Source organism: Sceloporus occidentalis, unplaced genomic scaffold (genome assembly GCF_023333645.1).
Source record: "Sceloporus occidentalis isolate IW3139 unplaced genomic scaffold, rSceOcc1.0.p SCAF_1, whole genome shotgun sequence".
NCBI lineage: Eukaryota > Metazoa > Chordata > Lepidosauria > Squamata > Phrynosomatidae > Sceloporus > Sceloporus occidentalis.
In genome coordinates this window covers 226,785,858-226,804,024 of record NW_028316981.1, presented here as the reverse complement: position 1 = coordinate 226,804,024, position 18,167 = coordinate 226,785,858, and the positions used below count along the sequence as shown (strand labels likewise).

The 18,167-nt window shown below is 38.2% G+C and overlaps 1 protein-coding gene across 1 annotated transcript in view; it reads right to left on the bottom strand.

The window, feature by feature from the left end:
* BNC2 (basonuclin zinc finger protein 2) overlaps positions 1 to 18,167 on the bottom strand; it is a 334,091-nt gene that overhangs the window by 148,716 nt on the left and 167,208 nt on the right. Inside the window, exon 3 of the mRNA XM_089489441.1 lies at positions 13,537 to 13,639. Coding sequence (XP_089345567.1) covers positions 13,537 to 13,639 — 103 coding nt within the window. The remainder of the gene's footprint in view (positions 1 to 13,536; positions 13,640 to 18,167) is intronic.

Genomic DNA, 18,167 nt, shown 5'->3' with positions numbered 1-18,167 from the left:
TAAGCCTCATCCCAGTCCTCTTTCTCTTTCCTTCTGCTCTTTCTCTTCTCATTTTCCTACCTTTTTTCTCCCTGCCTTGTCTTTTTAAAAATAAATAAGTTTGTCCCACCGATGCTCTTTCAGCAATTCCCTCTCCTTCCTCCTTCCAGCCAAGGCCAGTTTCACTATCCCCCTACCCTCTTTTCTCTACTGTTTGAAGAGTTCTACCATATGGAGCTATCTAGAGGCTGTTTGGAGAAATGACTGTGCTAGCTCTGACCATAGCTTTTATTATTATTATTATTATTATTATTATTATTATTATTATTTTGATAGCTGTGTATTTGACCATAGCTTTATCTGCTTGGAAGGTTAGGGAGAATGATCACCAAGTGATGCATATGGTACTGCAGGCTAAGAACAAATATTAATTGAGAAAATTTGATTAACCATTATTAGAAAAAGATCTTAGAGATACACACTTCTAGGGTCCTCTTAATTATATCCATGCAAAGAAACAGGTGTCTATATGATCTTTGAACTATAGCAGATTCCAAAAATTGCAGCCTACAACATTCAACAGAACAAGACATCAGCACACAATTTGGAAAAACAGGCAGTAACAATGTCAGAAAATCCATCTGATTCAGGGAAGTGATGAAATAAACAAAATAGATGTTTTTTAAAAAATACACAGCTATCAAATGCTATCACCTATCACAACATTGTTGGGATAAGAATTCAAAAGGGGAGATTGGGTAAAGAATCCAATATTTATTTATTATTCTGCCTTTCTCATCAGAACAGAGACTCAAAATGATTTATAAAATTAATACCAATATAGATAAAAATAAGTACAGATCTCTAAAAAGTACATAAGGAAGGTTACTGTCAAAATGCAGTTGCCCTATATACTAACAGATTAAAACAATTTAAACGTGTTGGTTAAAAATAAAATATCAACAATCTATTTAACAGCAACAATTGATTACAAGTCTTTTTGTGAAATATTTCATTCCTAAACGTTTTTGGCTGCCTGTGGAGTGAACACAGAGAAAGAACCAGTCTAGCTTCCTTAGTAAGGGAGTTTTAGATCCTAAGATCTTGAGAACAGCCATCAAGAAAGCACCCTCTAGGTTTTATACCACCAAGGGCTGCAAAATGAGAAAAATGACCCTCCTGGATATCTTAGAGCCTAGGCAGTCTTGAATGGAAAAACATTATTTATTTTTTGATAGCCTGGGCCCAAGATAGTTAAGAATCGACTCAGCTAATTAACTTCAGTGCAGAGAACACTCTTACATAGTTGCCACACTACAGAAATAAAGCAGTTTGACACCACTTGAACTGTCATTACTTTGTCCTATGGAATTCCTGGATTTGTATTTTGGTGAGGTATCCAGCCCGGTCTGTCAGACAGCTCTGTTGGGTAATTAAATTACAAATCCCAGGATTACACAGGATAGAGTTATGACAGTTAAAGTGGTATCAAACTGCAGTGTGGGTACAACCACAGTGCATCTATGTGATAGAAATACTGTATATAACTGACTATAAATTGACCTCATGTATAACTTGAAGGCAGATTTTACGGCCAAAATTATGGATTTTGCTATGACCAATGGAAAAGTCGAGGGTAAAACTTAGGGGGATATAACAAAGTATCTAAAGAATGAAGCAAAGGAAAATAATGCCAAAGAACGTACAAAATTCCAGAAGGCATAACTGAACTCAAACTGAAGGCTGGATGGATGAGATAGCAGATGAGGGGTCAGTGCTTCCAGGAAAGTTTACATTCTTGTTTTTCACCAGGAGATAGTTCCTTTTTGTTTTTAAATAAGAGTCAAAGTGCAGTAGTTACACTGACCCGTGGACAAGTCAACTCAGGTTTTTGGGATCAATTTTTTAACTAAAATTTCAAGACTTATGTATGCGTAGATATACAGTAATGCAGTCTGACACCACTTTAGGTTCTGTAGCTCCATTCTATGGAATATTGCAGTTTGTTGTTTTACAAGGTCTTTAGCCTCCTCTGTCCCAGAAAACTACAAATCCAGGAATTCTGAAAGATGGAGCCATGGCAGGTAAACTGTTGTTGAACTGCATTATTTCCACAGTACAGATGCAACTTTAAAGTTGTCAGCATTTTTTATCAAACAGCTTGATTTTAAAATCTAGCAAACAGAAATATATATATATGTCTCTAGAAACTAAAGCATCAATCATTTTATTCAGACAATCAGTGCATTGTATTCCTGTTCCTTGACTCACTCTACATAGTAGAAATAACACAAGAATTTTTCAGGTGTGATACTGGGCACAGATGTAACTGATTCATTAAGTGAGATGCCTGAAAATTAAGGGGGGCATCACAATTTTCCTATGTGATTACAGTAAAAATCTTCAGGCAGTCCTGATGCACTAAGAGGTGAAAGCAAAGCAAAGTTTATGCTCTCTTTAACAAGATATTTGAAAGAAAGATAATGGAATTATAAACCAATCCAAAAAAAGTCCTAGGATTTCATGAGCAGGAATTTTCTGTTTTATAAGAGAATGAAATATGAATCAGTAAAGCTAGTTGGAAATAAGTATGAGCACCAGGGGAAGAGGTGGAGATGTCAATGACGACGTAGGCTGCATCCACACAGTAGACATAATCCAGTTTGACACCACTTTTATTGCCATGGCTCCAGGCTATGGAATTCTGGGAACTGTAGTTTGTTGTGGCACCAGAGCTCTCTGATACAGAAGGTTAAATGTATCACAAAATTACAATTCCCAGAATTTCATAGCACTGAGCCACAAAAGTTAATGTGATGTCAAACTTGATAATTTCTGCAGTATAGATGCACCCTCAGTGGCAAGAAGATATGAAACAAACAAACAAAAAAGTTTAAAATGTTTTTAATTATGGTGGAAATTAGGAAATGTCATTAGAGGCATGTGCACATGAAAAGAAAAGAAAAAAAACACAATTTGACCAGAGTTGATCAGGTTCAAATCTAGTTGCTTCAGTGGAAGAAATGCAAGCATGTGTGTGTTTTCCTGACTGAAAGAAACAGGACTTAACATTGTCTTGAAGAGCTGGTAATTTCTTTATTTTATTTTATTTCTATTTTTTTGCTAATGCCACAAAAAGTGGCTGTTATGAAACTTGAAAAAGAACTTTTCAGCTGTTACTCTTTTAGTTTAGTTTCTTTTTCCATCCTCGGTAGCACTGATCTGCATTAAATCAAAATGCTTATAAAATGCCAGTGTTAACTGTTTTTTAAAAACCCACCCTATAACATGTCTCAGAATCTCCCTTTTAAAAAAGTCTTGTTTGCCTGACAACGCCAGACCTAGGAAATGGTTTAGCCAATTTAAACCATTTCAAAAATAAATAAATCTTCCTCCAAGCTGAAAAAACATATGCCAAGTTTCTGCTGGAAGCAAATTAAAACAGTCTAGTTCTTTAAATCCTTTAAACACCAGAGATTCACAGGAGAAACAACCAATTCCTTTTTAAGAGCAACAGTGGTAAGCAGAGGCCATTACAAGCTATGGAACTGTTGGCCTGAGCATTAAACAGCACTGATGGTAGGATTACCACTACAGTATAAGGGTCAAAACTCAATAAGCTGCATTTATGCCAGCAGAAACACTGATCCTGCCACCGAATGAACCTTTTGATGAATCTGTTATGCTGATAGGCTACAATTGCCATCTCTAAAGAACGGGGGGGGGGGGCTGTTTGTTGTTATTGTGTGCCTTCGAGTCATTTTTGATTTATGGTGACGTTAAGGTTAACCTTTCATTGGATTTTCTGGGCACGCTGCATCAGAGGTGGGTTGCCATTGCCATCCTCTGAAGCTGGGAGAGTGTGACTTGCCCAAGACCACCCAGTGGGCTTCCATGGCCAAGCCAGGATTTGAATTCTGGTCTCCAGAGACATAGTCCAATGCTCAAACCATTACAGGACCCTTGAACTTTAAATATTTCCCCCCTCTTCAAACAGCTTCAAGGCAGCTTAGGTGAAGGAAATGGTAAGTGAAAAAGAACTGGTAAATCCAGTCACAATTTCCAGTAGTAAATCCCACCACAGTGGTGCACCCTCTGAGTTAACGGGGGGAAAACAAAAAATCTGGTGTGTTCTAATAGTCTCATGGTTCCTAAAATATGAAAAAGTTCTCCAGAAAGCAAGAAACTGAGTAGTCAAGGGAGAGGTTAATAGATGCTTCCCAACAGTACATCTTTGTTGTTGTTGTTGCCATTGTTAACTGCCCTTGAGTCGACTCCATGATCCCCTGTTCTCCACTGCTCTTCTTGAGTCTTGCAAATTCATGTCCATGACCTCCTTGACTGAGTCTATCCTAGCACATCCTAGTGATGAACTCTGAGCACCTATATGTCCTGTTGTGATGGATATGTTTCAATTTGTAAAGTAGAAGAATGAGGGGAAGATCCTTGGAAGTGTGATGTTACTATCTAAACATGCCAGAGCTTTACAATTAATCAGGGGAAAGATTACTCTCAGCCCCACCACTACCACAGGCTCACCTGGTGAGGACATGAAAGAGAGCCTTCTCGGTGGTTGCTCCCACCCTCAAGTACACCCTTCCATAGGAGGCTAGGCTGGCCCCCTCCCTGCTTTCTTTTCACTGACAAGTAAAGATATCTTTTATTGAGCAAGAATTTAATAATTAAGCAAGGGAAGTTCTCATTTATATGTAAGTTTTATCAGTTTTCAACTTTTGATTTTATAGTATTTTAATGAAGTTTTTAAAAATTGTTTTTAAAACATTTGTGTAAATGTGTTTGTTTTTTTTTAATTTCTTGTTTCTGGCAAGTGGTTAAGATACTAACTCTGTTGACTGCAGGATCAGCAGGTTGGCAGTTCAAGGCCAGGGTGCTGCATGATGAGATGGGCTCCCATCACTAGTCCCAGCTTCTGCCAACCTAGCAGTTCAAAAGCATGCAAATGCAAGTAGATAAATAGGTACCACTTCAATGGGAAGGTAAACAGTATTCTGTGCAATCATGCTGGCCACATGATCACAGAGTAGTAAAATAAAAATTATTTGTGCTTTGGCTGAATCGGTTAGAGGCCTAATGCCTCCCAAGAGGAAACTATCATTCCTCTCAGACTTCCAATGGCTGTGCTAAGACATGGGGCTCATCTACACTGGCCAGAATACTCCTAGCTAATTGTCTACAATAATCAGAATACTCTGGACTGCTGCTGGCATGAGTTGCTTCTTTTGAGATCATAAAGCATCTTTGGCTTACAAATATTTTTAAAATATATATAAATTTCAAAAAGCAAACCTTGATTTTGCCATTTTATATAAGGGACAACGTTCTGCTATCTGCTGTATTTAATGGGACTTGAGTATCCACAGATTTTGGTACCCATGGGAGGTCCTAGAACCAAATCACGGTGTATACCAAGGGCCCACTGTACTTATACATATTCTCAAAATGCACGTTATTCCTTTAGTACTTTCCTTTCTAAATTTTTTTCCTTTAGTCTCATTAAATTTATTTGCATTTTTTCATTTGTAGCAATGTGCATTTTCCATAGGTAAACATGGCTTTGTGTCCATTTTACTTCACCAAAATGCACTTCAAACCTTCAGAATGTATGGGTTTCAAAGGCAAAAAGCGCTTCATCCCATTATCAGTTTTTGGAGAAATGAAATGGATATTTTGATAGAAAGAAAGTAATCAAACAACACACTTTTACACTACTCTGATTAATTTATTGTTATTTCAACCATAAGGATCAGATTGATCACAAACAACATTAACAGACAGATTTAAATAGTAAAAGGATCTCTCCTAAAACAGCCATTACATTAAGAAAATGATTTTAAAATCCCTACCTTGACTTACCCAAGTTATATGTTAGTTCTTGCTTTTCAAAAGACTTTGGCTTGGTACTAAGATAGCTGACAGACTATTTCCTCCCAGGGAAGTTTGTTTTTTATGATCCAGTGAGCAATCTTTTCTCCATATCCCTCTTATGGTAGAAGTGAGGACTTTTAAGTCAATAAACAGGGTTCTTTCAGTGCTCACGCCAGTGTTACAGAAACCTTGCCCCATGAGGTTTGTACTTTTGATTGCCTTTTGCCGTACTGTGTAGACAAATTTTTTAAATTGCAATTTGAATTGATGTAATCAGTCTTGTACCATGCATATATAGCAGAAAGATGTGGTATGAATTTGTATGTAAGTAAAATCAAACAAAGAGCACACTGGCCTGTTACAGACTGCCAAAATAAAGCTGCTTCAGGTCTCTTTGGAGGTATGCTATTTAAATGATGCATGGGTCCCAAGAGTCCGGAGTTCACACCAAAGCCACAATCCATTCCTAAGCACTGGAGTGCAGCTTTGGTGCAGCTTCCAGATTCTTAGGATGCATGCATCATTTAAACAGCATACCTCCAAAGAGACCCGAAGCAGCTTTATTTTGGCAGTCTGTAACAGGCCACTGTTTCCTTTCCAGGTCTATTTGGACCAGGATGTAAAATTCCAGATTGTTCAGTCATTGTTGACTATAAAGTTATAGTACTATGATTCCATTTTAACAGCCATGGCAGCATACTAGAATTTTGGGATTTGTAGTTTGGTGAGGCACTAGAGCTCTTTGGCTATTGTTTGGTAAGGTGCTATAGCTCTTGACCTAAAATGTAAGTCCCAGAATTCCATAGGATGTTGCCCCGGTGTTAAAGTGGAATGATACCTTTATAGTGGTGTAGCGTAAAAGGAGCCAGTGTGGCATAGTGGTCTGAGCACTGGACTACAACTCTGAAGACCAGGGTTCAAATCTCCAGTTGTCTGTGGAAAGCCTTGGGCAAATCACAATCTCTCAGCCTCAGAAAACTCCATGATAGGTTCACCTTAGAGTCACCTCAAGTGTGAACAATAAAAGAGGCAGGATATTGCAACCCATTGTGTGCATTTTTGTAGGTGGGGTGCCAACCAACAACCTTCTTATTCTCACCCCCATGTTCTCTGTTTCCCATAGCTCTGTCTCCTTCTTCTCTCCATCCATTTCATAAACTTATCTCGGCACTGAAAACAGTCAAGAATTTCTGTCATTTGATCTTTACATCAGGAATTCAGCTTATGATGAAACTTGGAAGCTTCCTCTAAGCATACTGATTATGGAAGTAAACATAATGGGAATGGGGTGTGCTCTAAAGGAGTTTTGACAAGTGGCATTTACAACATATCTTGCTTTTCTCATGATACCTCTATGTGCCCTTTTGCTTCATTGGGAACTGTGCTGTGGCATAATACAAGTATGATACTCATTTTGAATTTGATAACAAAATGGAATGTACATTTACATTCACGTTTAATGCCTGATGAGTTATTTTGATTATCTGTAAATCAACATGATCCTGAACAGATTTACAGCCATTTGTAAAATAAAGTATTGGGTATCCTTTCTGGGGGAGGTATAGCCTCTCCCACCCTAAAATACAGCATTAAACATAAAAAAAGCTTATCTTTTTTTAATTAAAAAAAACCCCTAAATAAGTACCAATACAGATGAATAAATTACTAAAAAGACAGAAATATGAACATTTATAATAGGTTTTTGTGATTTCATCATAGAGGCATATTAGATTAATGCCATTATCATCAATATCTAGGTGTGAAATTATTTTCTTTGATAGATAAAATCCATAGAAAGCTACTATTCATCAAGGGATGATGGGAGCTCACCCATCATGTGGCACCCAGGACTGAAACTGCCAACCTGCTGATCTTGCAATCAACAGAGTCAGTGCCTTGACCACTTGAGCCACCGCATCCCCATATACTATATATAATATAGTGTATATACTGTATATAATCCTCCCCCCCCCCAAAGAATGCATTCGTATTTTCTGAAAAGTATGGCTACCAAAAATACATGCTTTCTATGCTGTGTGTTGATTCGGAAAATGCAAACTTTGTACTTTTACAGTGCTGTGAGAACAGAACCAAATTTTCTTCTCTCCTTTATTGTTCTGTGATTTCAAAACCCAGTGCTCTAACTGCAAAACATTAATTAGCCTTCAAGGAACATCCGTCTAAAGATTCTGGAGAGCAGCTAAACTAAATAAGTCAAGAGGACTTGCCACAGGCTTAAGGTACTAATTTATATACATATGCTTGGAATGTGTCTGAGAAAAATATATCTGTATATATCACCAGCCTTGTTTTGCCACAAAATGTAAACACAGTGATTGGATTTATTCAAAGAGGACCAAGAAATTTAAGCATGCTGGCAGGATGCAATTCTCCAATGTAAATTTCTGTTTATCATATACATATATACCCATCTCCTGAATAGGAATTTTAAGTACTGAAACTAAGAGATGTGTTAGGAACATTTGTTATAATCAGGAAAGGCAAGGAAAAAACAACAACCAAAATGAGTAGACGACCATATGTCTCCAAAGTTCCTTTCCTGCTACCCATTGTATAGAATCCATCACACGGCTTGAGAGAGCTTGTTTTGGAGGGAAAAATCATCTTGCACTGGATAAACTGAGATTAAGTTTAATAGAAAATGCCAATGAAAGACTGACAACAGGGAAATCAGGTCCAAAACACACTCCAGAAATAATCCCTTTTGAGACTTCTTTAACTGCCATGGCTCAGTGCTAAGGAATCCTGGAAATTGTAGTTTATTGTGGCACCAGAGCTCTCAGACAAAAACAAGGCTAAATGTCTCACAAAACTACAGTTCCCAGAGTTGCCTAGCATTGAGCCAGGGCAGTTAAAGCCGTCTCAAACTGAATTATTTCTGCAGTGTGTTTTGGACCTTAGTTAATGGAAAATAAGTATATATTGGAGAAGGAGCCTATCCAAAAATAAGTCCCAAAGCCAAAAATTATCTGTTTGCATATTTTCCTCCTCTTCTTCCATCCAAAGTCTCAAAGACGTGTACGCACCATTTTCTTCTTCCCTAACCCACCCCATTATCCTTCCAACAATCCTATGAGGTAGGCTACGGTTAGGTTAAGACAATAAATGCCAATTGGTACCTGACTGCAGAGAGGCTTGTAGTTATAGTGGAATTTTATGTGCTAAGGCTATATAGTACATAGAGTTATAAAGCTGTCAAATGTTATGTACTGTGAACTTAAAAATCTGATTAAGCTATTTCTCTCAGTAGTGAAATATGACTAAGTGGTTTCAGGTTCGGTCTGTGACTCTGGAGACCAGGGTTTGAATCCCGGCTTGGGCATTATACACAACTGGGTAACCTTGGGCAGGTCACACTCTCTCAGCCTCAGTGAATGGCAATGGCAACCCCCCTCTGAAGAAATTTGCCAAGAAAACCTCATGGTAGTTTCGCCTTAGGGTTGCCGTAAGTCAGAAATGACTAGAAGGCACACAACAACAACAACAAATTAATAACAAGCAAGTCCTGCCCATTAACATTATTTAGAGAGCACTGAAGATACAATTCCACAATGTACTCAGGGCACACAGTGAGTTATTGTGCCTTCACTGTCTCAAATCCTCTTAGTAGTTCCAACTGGGGGAGATCTATTGAATCAGTGGGACTCACAATTTAAAAACTGGTTCAATGAGTCTACTATAGTAGGGATGATTACTAGGATTCAGGTGAATGTTTACACTGTTTTGAGCCTGAAATACATCTAAAAAAGAAATCTATGACCTTTCAAACCAAAGTCTGCTTAACCAGGATTAAGGCAATATCTAAAGTATCTGGATTAGATTTTGTGTTTGTTTTCAGGGTTCCTAAAATATATATATTTGTTAAAAATTTACGTAAAGTATAACCTGCCATGGACACTTAACATTTTGAGAGTAATGAAGTTGCTATGGAAATATTTGCAAAACCTTTAAAGAAAACTTGGACACTGCAAACTTCACATCCTCTTCAACAATTGTGGGGGCAGCTACCCTGTCATGATCCCATGTTTTTACTTTTAAAAAGTTTACTTTTAAGAAGCCTGATTTCTCCCTATTGTAATGAATGGAAAGTGAAACTAGCCAAAATTTAAACTAACTAGTGTCCATTCTGTTCCTAGAAACTTCTCAAAAAGGACAGCGAGAAGTTCAGCAGGTTGCCTGTATGATAAACTGTTTCCTATTCAATCACATTTTGGGACTGTGACACAAATCAAATGTATTTATTTCCAGCTAAGACATCAAAAAGGACCTTTTGTTTCACTGTTTGTTTAGTCACTCCTGTCAAAAAACCAGGGTCTCTGCTGTTATTGCCAAACACAGCTAGTAACGTACAAACAAGGCAGACTAGAACTTGCCCATGAAAATTTAAATACATTTCCAACAGAAGAAGAGTGGATAAATAAATTAGAAGAAGCAATGGAGATGGATATATTGACTACATCGCTAAAGGATCTGGATAAGGAAAAGACAGAAAGGGAATGGGAATGCTTAAAAATTTTTGAAGTAAAAAACTAATTAAGAAGTAAAAAAACTTTTTATTTGAAGATGTATACCTAGGAGATATGATATGGTTAGTAATGTAAAATGTGCTTTTACTTTGAGGAAGCCACTATATATATTAGAATTAAATAATATAATGTTTTAGATTTACATAGTTGTTATTTTGTATGTTTATTTTGTTTTGTGGTTTGGTATTGAAACCAATGTTTTATGTATGTTTATTTATATGCTTGCAATGTTTATAATGTGATTTCTGTTATTAATAAAAAAATTAAAAAAGAAAATTTAAATACATTTTTTCAAAAGAATATTGTGACACTAAAGATACAGTACTTAGATTAAGAAGGTGAAAGCTGACATCTTTAGACATCTAATCATTAATAATGTGTGGAGACCTTGGGCTAATCCTAAAAATGCTTCCTAATGCAAAAACATGGAGAGCTTCTTTAGAAATTCACTGCTCTCTGCCTAACTAAGGAACTTGTAGCTTCACAAAGGGGGTGGCAACTTGGTTCTCAGGGGGAACATATCTTTTTGTCTTGCTAATGAAACTTTAATTTTATCTGCTGGAGTGTCCACATGGCCAAAAGGAGGAGAGGCCTGCCTGCATAATGACCAAATAAAGGTATCACTGTTTTGTAGATTTTGGATGTTACTGTACTGTCTCTAAGCCTAATATTTATCTTATGATGTAAAATCATGCACAGTACCCTGAGTTTCTTGAAGATCAAATCTCTTCCCACTGAAACTGGTTGGAGATAAAATTCCATTAATGATAGATGTTTAAAATTTGTTGTTGTTGTTGTTGTTGTCTGTCTGTCTTCAAGTCATTTCTGACTAATCATAGAATCACAGAGTTGGAAGAAACCGCAAAGGCCATCTAGTTCAACCCCCCTCAATCAAAGCATCCCCGACAGATGGCCATCCAGCCTCTGCTTAAAGACCTCCAAAGGAGATTCCACCACACTCCGAGGGAGTGTGTCCCACTGTCGAACAGCCCTTACTGTCAGGAAGTTCCTCCTAATGTTGAGGTGGAATCTCTTTTCCTGGAGCTTGCATCCATTGTTCCAGGTCCTGTTCTCTGAAGCAGCAGAAAACAAACTTGCTCCCTCCTCAATATGACATCCCTTAAAGTATTTAAATAGGACTATCATATCACCTCTTAACCTTCTCTTCTCCAGGCTAAACATCCCCAGCTCCCTAAGTCGTTCCTCATAAGGCATGGTTTCTAGACCCTTCACCATTTTAGTCGCCCTCCTTTGGACACGCTCCAGTTTCTCAACATCCTTTTTAAATTGTGGTGCCCATAACTGGAAACAATATTCCAGATGGGGCCTGACCTGGCGAAGCTATCATGAGGTTTTCTTGGCAAGATTTGTGCAGAGGAGGTTTGCCATTCCCTTCTTATGAGGCTGAGAGAGTGTAGCTTGACTAAGGTCAGCCAGTGGGTTTCCATGGCTGAGCAGGGATTTGAATCCTAGTCTCCAGAATCATAGTTTAAGACTCAAACCACTAAACCACACTGACAAAAATTTGTTGGTCTTTAAAAAACAGCTTCGAGATTTGGTGAAGGGGAAGGGTATAAAAACTGCTACCAGTGAAACACACTGGTAGCTGGACAATTATGGTGGACCATTATGTTAACATTGTTAGCATAGACTAACTATAAAGTAAATTGCTAGTGTTCTCAGCAAGAGGAGCATTGGTAGTGGTGGGCAAAAAAATGTACATGGTCCCTCACCCATGCAAGTTACAGTTGTAGAGATTCAAACAAGACATACCTTCCGGGTTGTGCCCTGTGTTATAGATTATCTAGGCCACCGTAACACCATTTATGAGGGTGAATCATCACCAAGGCTTTATTAAACCCATGTAGAACATACCACCTTCCTTCTGTTATCCAGGTTCTGAAAGACAGACTAATGTTTTTCAGTTTCTATCACACTTTATTAATTATTGCCTATTTCTTACATGCATTGAGAGCTCCACAGTACAATGGTACTATAAAGAGGATTAACCTACTATAAATGTATTATTGGCTGCAAATTTAACTGACTATTTTTACTAATAAAACAATGGACTGCCAGTGTAGACTTTATTTCCTATAGCTTGATTCAGATGTTATAGCAAACCACATTAGGGACAGGCAGCCTTGAACTCATTATCCCCCTCCTTCACTTTCTGAAGTGGCTGTTATTTTGGAAACTTCTGATTCTGATTAGCCACAGCTTGCTATCATCAAAGTATTGGTTGTGAAGTTAGCTTGTTTAAACAATCTTCACTTAATGATGTAAGATAACAGCAGGGATTCCTTCGTGTACTGCTTACCACTGTATGTGTGTGTGTGTGGGGGGTGTGTGCTGTGTGTAGAGGAATTCCCACTGGTATCTCTCAGCATTAAGTGGAGATTGTGGAGATTCCCCTCCTTCCATAGCTATGGATTGGGGGCTGAGTGCGGTCTGCCCAGGAAGATGGGAGTCACAGGCTTTCCTCCCCTGGATTAGCATTTGGATGACATTTGGTTTCTTCAGAAGTTACATGTCACTCCCTTTCAACCAGCTAGAGCCATAGTTTACAAGGGTATGTGACCATATTGCATTTCCATAAAATAGTCCACTTTTGCTCAGCAAGAGGAGCATTGCCCTGCCCACCGTGTGTAGGGAAATGTGCATGTGTGAACTGTGTACCTCAAACACGAAGACATTTCACCAGAAGGCTAATTCTGAGCACTGAGCACTTCTACTTTGTAGAAGCTAAAATAGTTTGTAATGTATACAACACTCATTAGATTTTTGTAGGTTTTTCAGGCTATGTGGCCATGTTCTAGAGGAGTTTATTCCTGACGTTTCGCCAGCAGCTGGCATCTTCAGAGACACTGATTGTTTCCACTCTCATTTAAGCTACTTGTGTTGAAACAAAAGCATCCTCACTCATCCTCACTTTGCTACCCTTGACTCCTCTTCAGAAGACAAAATGCCAAACGCAATCCACAATGCACAACTTTTCACACTTCAATGATGTACACACATGCACACACAGAGAGAGTTAGATAATGTCATAATTATATTGCATGCACACTCAGACAGACACCCCAAGGGAAATAAGGAGAAAGAAAAATAAGATTGTTCTTACCATGTGCAACCCAGCCATGTTTACACTGGTCACAGGTTCTCAGGTTTATCTTCCCTGGTTGGAAACATTCACATGTGCAATTTACCAATGTACAGCGAATGGCCTAGAAGAAGAAAAGGAAAACCATCTTCTATAAGCTTCTTATCAGAATCATAACAGAATCAGAATGCGATCCAAAATGATCATCAAAAATGGTTGCAAATAGGGAAGAGCAGGTATGTGATTCTTCTTCCTAGAATCTACGTCTCTTTCAGCTGTATTACACACTTCTCTGGAAGGCTCCCTTGTCTAGAGCTGATTTTTTGGGACAAGAAACAGCAACACAAAATGGGGATGGAGAACAACCCTAATGAATATACAGAATGCCATGATAGCCCTTTGGAGCTAGGGTATGAAATAGAAATATCTGGAAGGATTTTGCTGTTCCTCAAATATCTGCTTGTAGAATAACTGTCATTTTCATTTCCCTCTCGTATATAAAATAGCAATAGCAGTTACATTTCTATACCACTTCATACTGAACTAAGCAGTCTCTAAGCAGTTTACAACATGTAAGCTAATTGCTCCCAACAAGCTGGGTACTCATTTTACCAGCCTTGAAAGGATGCCAGGCTGAGTCGACCCTAGAGCCCCTTGTCTGGAATTGAACTCACAACTTTGTGGTTGTGAGTGGCTGCAGTACCAGCATTTAACCACTGCACCACCAGGGCTCCCTAATACATTTTAATACATATTAAACAAAACATGGCATGAAATGAAATAAATTGTTGTTTAAATGAAGCCATGGGAGGGCACATTAAAAAATTACTTTTATCATAGTCACAGAGCAATTCCAGTTAGAGGATGCACAAAGTCATCCTCCTCATCATCACAATGAATCCCATTGTGGGAGGAAGGTGGGATAGAAAACCTTGAAATAAAAAGATAAATAAATAAAATCATCCCATGAAAATGAATAAATGTTTTAACTAGTACAGGCCAAAGTCCACCTTAGGATTTTAAACGCAAGAGAATAAAAATGTGTAACACAAATCTTTTGGTTTAACTTTCAGATAGCTAAAGGATTTTTTTAAGTGAGTTGTTTTCACACAACAACATGCCATGTTAATTATAACCATGGATGAAGTAGGGACTCATATATACATAAATACAGAGCAAAGGTCTCCTTTGCCACCCTTGACTCAATAATAAGTTCCAATGTTTTGGGCTCCCCCTGGTTTTGGAAACATGTAAGAGATGTAATCCAGAATGGTAACTGACTCAGTGTGTTCCCAAATACCAGCACAATGACAGAGAAGAGAAATAAATAAACTCCAAAGACACAAAACAACTTTCATCTTTCCATTCTTTTTACAAGGCACCAGGCGTTTACCTTTCGGCAAGTTACATATTTCCTTTACAACCACTCTTCCCATCTTAAAACAAAATTTAAGCAAGTGGGGCTGAAATGAATCTGGTACAAATAGGACAATTAATTTGGAGGGGGAAATTAGATAATTTCTTTATATTATAAAGCAAATACATAAATAATAAGCCAGATTTTTTTTTAGGCCACCACCTCAGTTTTTAAATAGTGCTAAAGTTGATCTATGCTCCTTAAGCTACTACTAGTAAATTTATGGCATGCATTTAGACTTAATTTGCACACAGATTTTTGAAATGGAGGGAATTATATTCATCATTCACACATTAACAATGTACTGTAACTACTCGAAATGCCAGGAAATGATCACTCCACCAATTTAGATGCAACCAGTGATTACTTCAGGGTCAAAGGCAAGGGGGAGGGGGTTGATACCTGTAATTGCAAGAACATCAGAATTTCCTGAATGCTGCCTCAACTGATTTATATAATTGTGAATCTTTACATTATAGGAACTAACTACCTTTGTCTCAAAATGGTGATTTTGGCTACAGTCCAGTTCAATCTTGCTTGGAAATCTCAATAAACTTGGAAATACCTTACTTCCAGGTAAATATGTATAAAATCAGGTTGTTTAGAGATGGTGCTATGGGCTTGAATACAAAATAGGCTGTGTGTAAATAGATGTTTCTTTTGCGCCAAGGAGAGGGATGGGGGAAGTAGTTTTGCTTTCCGTACTTTACTTACTGAGCAAGCTGAATTTTACTCTATAGAGTCCCCTGTCGGTCAGGGATGGATTACAATAGGGCCTGAACAAACAGACCAAACTAATGCTGCTTCGGGTCACTTTGGAGGTATGCTGTTTAAATGACATACACATCTTAAGAGGCCAGAAGCTGCGCCAAAGCTGCGTTCTAGTCCTTAGGGCTGGAGAGTGACTTTGGCGCGGCTTACAACCTCTTAGGACGCATGCAGCATTTAAACAGCATACCTCCAAAGTGATCTGAAGCAGCTTTATTTTAGCCTGTCTGTTTGGACCCAGTACTCAATATAACTTGGGCTGCATCTACACTGTAGAATTATTGCCATTTGCACTGCTTTAACTATCATGGCTCCATCCTATGGATTTGAAGTTTTGGGAGATATTTAGCCTTTTTCTCAGTGTGCTCTGGTGTCACAACAAACTACAAATTGTAAGATTTGACAAGCTGGAGACATGACAGTTAAAGTCGTATCAAACTGCACTAATAATTCTGCTGTGTGGCAGTAGCCTTGTCTTGGGGTCTAGGCTACCAACATATTTGGACATTAAGTTTAAATCAATATTACTGAACGTTTCAGCAGTATACTATCTCATGGAAGAAAGATCTTATAGTATTTTCCTTACATGCAGATGGCAGCACCCACTAAGTACAAAAATACTTCCTGAATTTGAGTGTGTCACAACAAACTACAAATCTCATAGGATGGAGCCATGACAGTTAAAGTGGTGTCTGGAATAATTCTGCAGTGTGGCAGCAGCCCCAATCAAATATTTGTGAGCATATATGGAAAATACAGACTACTTCTACAAGTATTAACATAAATGATGTTTTATATATTATTTCCTTTATTCTGTAGATTCTAATAAGTGTTGGCTGTCTTTTTCCCCCCAAGTGATTCCTGTCTTCTGCAGAAACCTTGTGTCTTTTTTATCTCCAGCTGCTGCTGCTTTATATTAGACTCTAAAAAGCACTGTGGAATGAGGGGAGAGGAACTTGCTGTATTACACCTGACATTTAAGTGTTCCAACTGACCAACTGTTCATTAGCTAGGTTGTAAAACACTGTTGTACCTATCACTGATTAAAGGAATTAGAAATATGAAATATAAGAGCAGCCACAAAACTGCTGACTAGGCAAGAATAATATATGTGACTGTAGGTTACAAAATGAAGGGAGGGGAAAAAATCTACCAAAGGGTCCCTCTCTGTGTTCAATACTTTATTGACTCAGTAATATATCAGGTCTCCCCTCGTCAGTAATGGTGTCTTTCTCTAATATGTTCATTAATTAATGAACTCAATAATTAATTGCACTGTAAAAAAAAGACAGAAAACGGGGAGCTCCTTGTGCTAACACATGCTTTCTTTCAAAATATGTTTTCAGCATAGTAGGCACAGCTTGCTGGTGTTTATCCTATTAGTGAATGAAGCAATGGGAACCTAATAAATATGCTAGAAGTGCTATTGTCTCTCTTTTAAGGGTTGAGAATAGGTTTCAGAAATCTCCACTTCCCTTCTTCATTTCCAAAAAAGAAAACAAAGCTTACCAGGCTGGTTGTTTAAAATATCGAGCTGAAATACAGTGTTTTAGCCCAAGATTTCTAGACTGAATTCAAAATGGCCCATTTAGCTATTTTTAAAATTATCAGCAGCACTGCAAAAAGGTTTATAAACTTTAGTTTTTTGCATTCACATTATTCACAAAAGCACATCTTCAAATAAATTTCAGAACATTTTAAGCTAGGCTGGCTTAATCAATGGGAATTTGATAAGTCAACACTTATGATGCTCCATTGATTTGCTGGGTCCAGTTGGGACTAGCATTTGGAATCAGGTCTTTATATAAAATTTTAAAATATGTGTAAATTGAGTGGTATTTTATATGAATGGAATCACTGCAAGTAAATCAGGTACAGCGTGCCCGCACCATACGCGGGCGCGCCATACGCGGCCTTGAGCATATGCGCTCAAGCCGCGGGGTGTGCACGGGGCGGAAGGGGCGGCGTGTCCCATTCAATTGAATGGGTGCGCACTCCCGTTGCGCCCCGTGCGCTCCCGCGCCACCACGCACGAGCCCCATTGTTTCCAATGGGGCTCGAGCATAGGTGGAATTCGCCTTACGCGGCGGGATCCGGAACGGATCCCCCGTGTAAGGCAAGGACTGACTGTATTTCTTCCATCCTGTTCCTAAACATATTTACTTGGACATCCATCTCACTGATTTCAATTGAGTTTATTAATATGTTAAATAAGTATCTGTTTCATTATGTAAATGTTGATATAGAATGGCACAACATATTGTAACAATAATAGCATCTCTGAGCCTAAAGATATATAGACCTGTTTTTTTTAAAAAAAATTACAAAAAAGATACTCAATTCCAAGAGATACCTACACAATAAGTTATTTGGGATATACAATGAGCCCTTCCCTTATGTGGGGGATCTGTTCTGGATTCCCCTCCCCATGTAAGGGGAATTCCATGTATGCTCATGCCCCACTGAA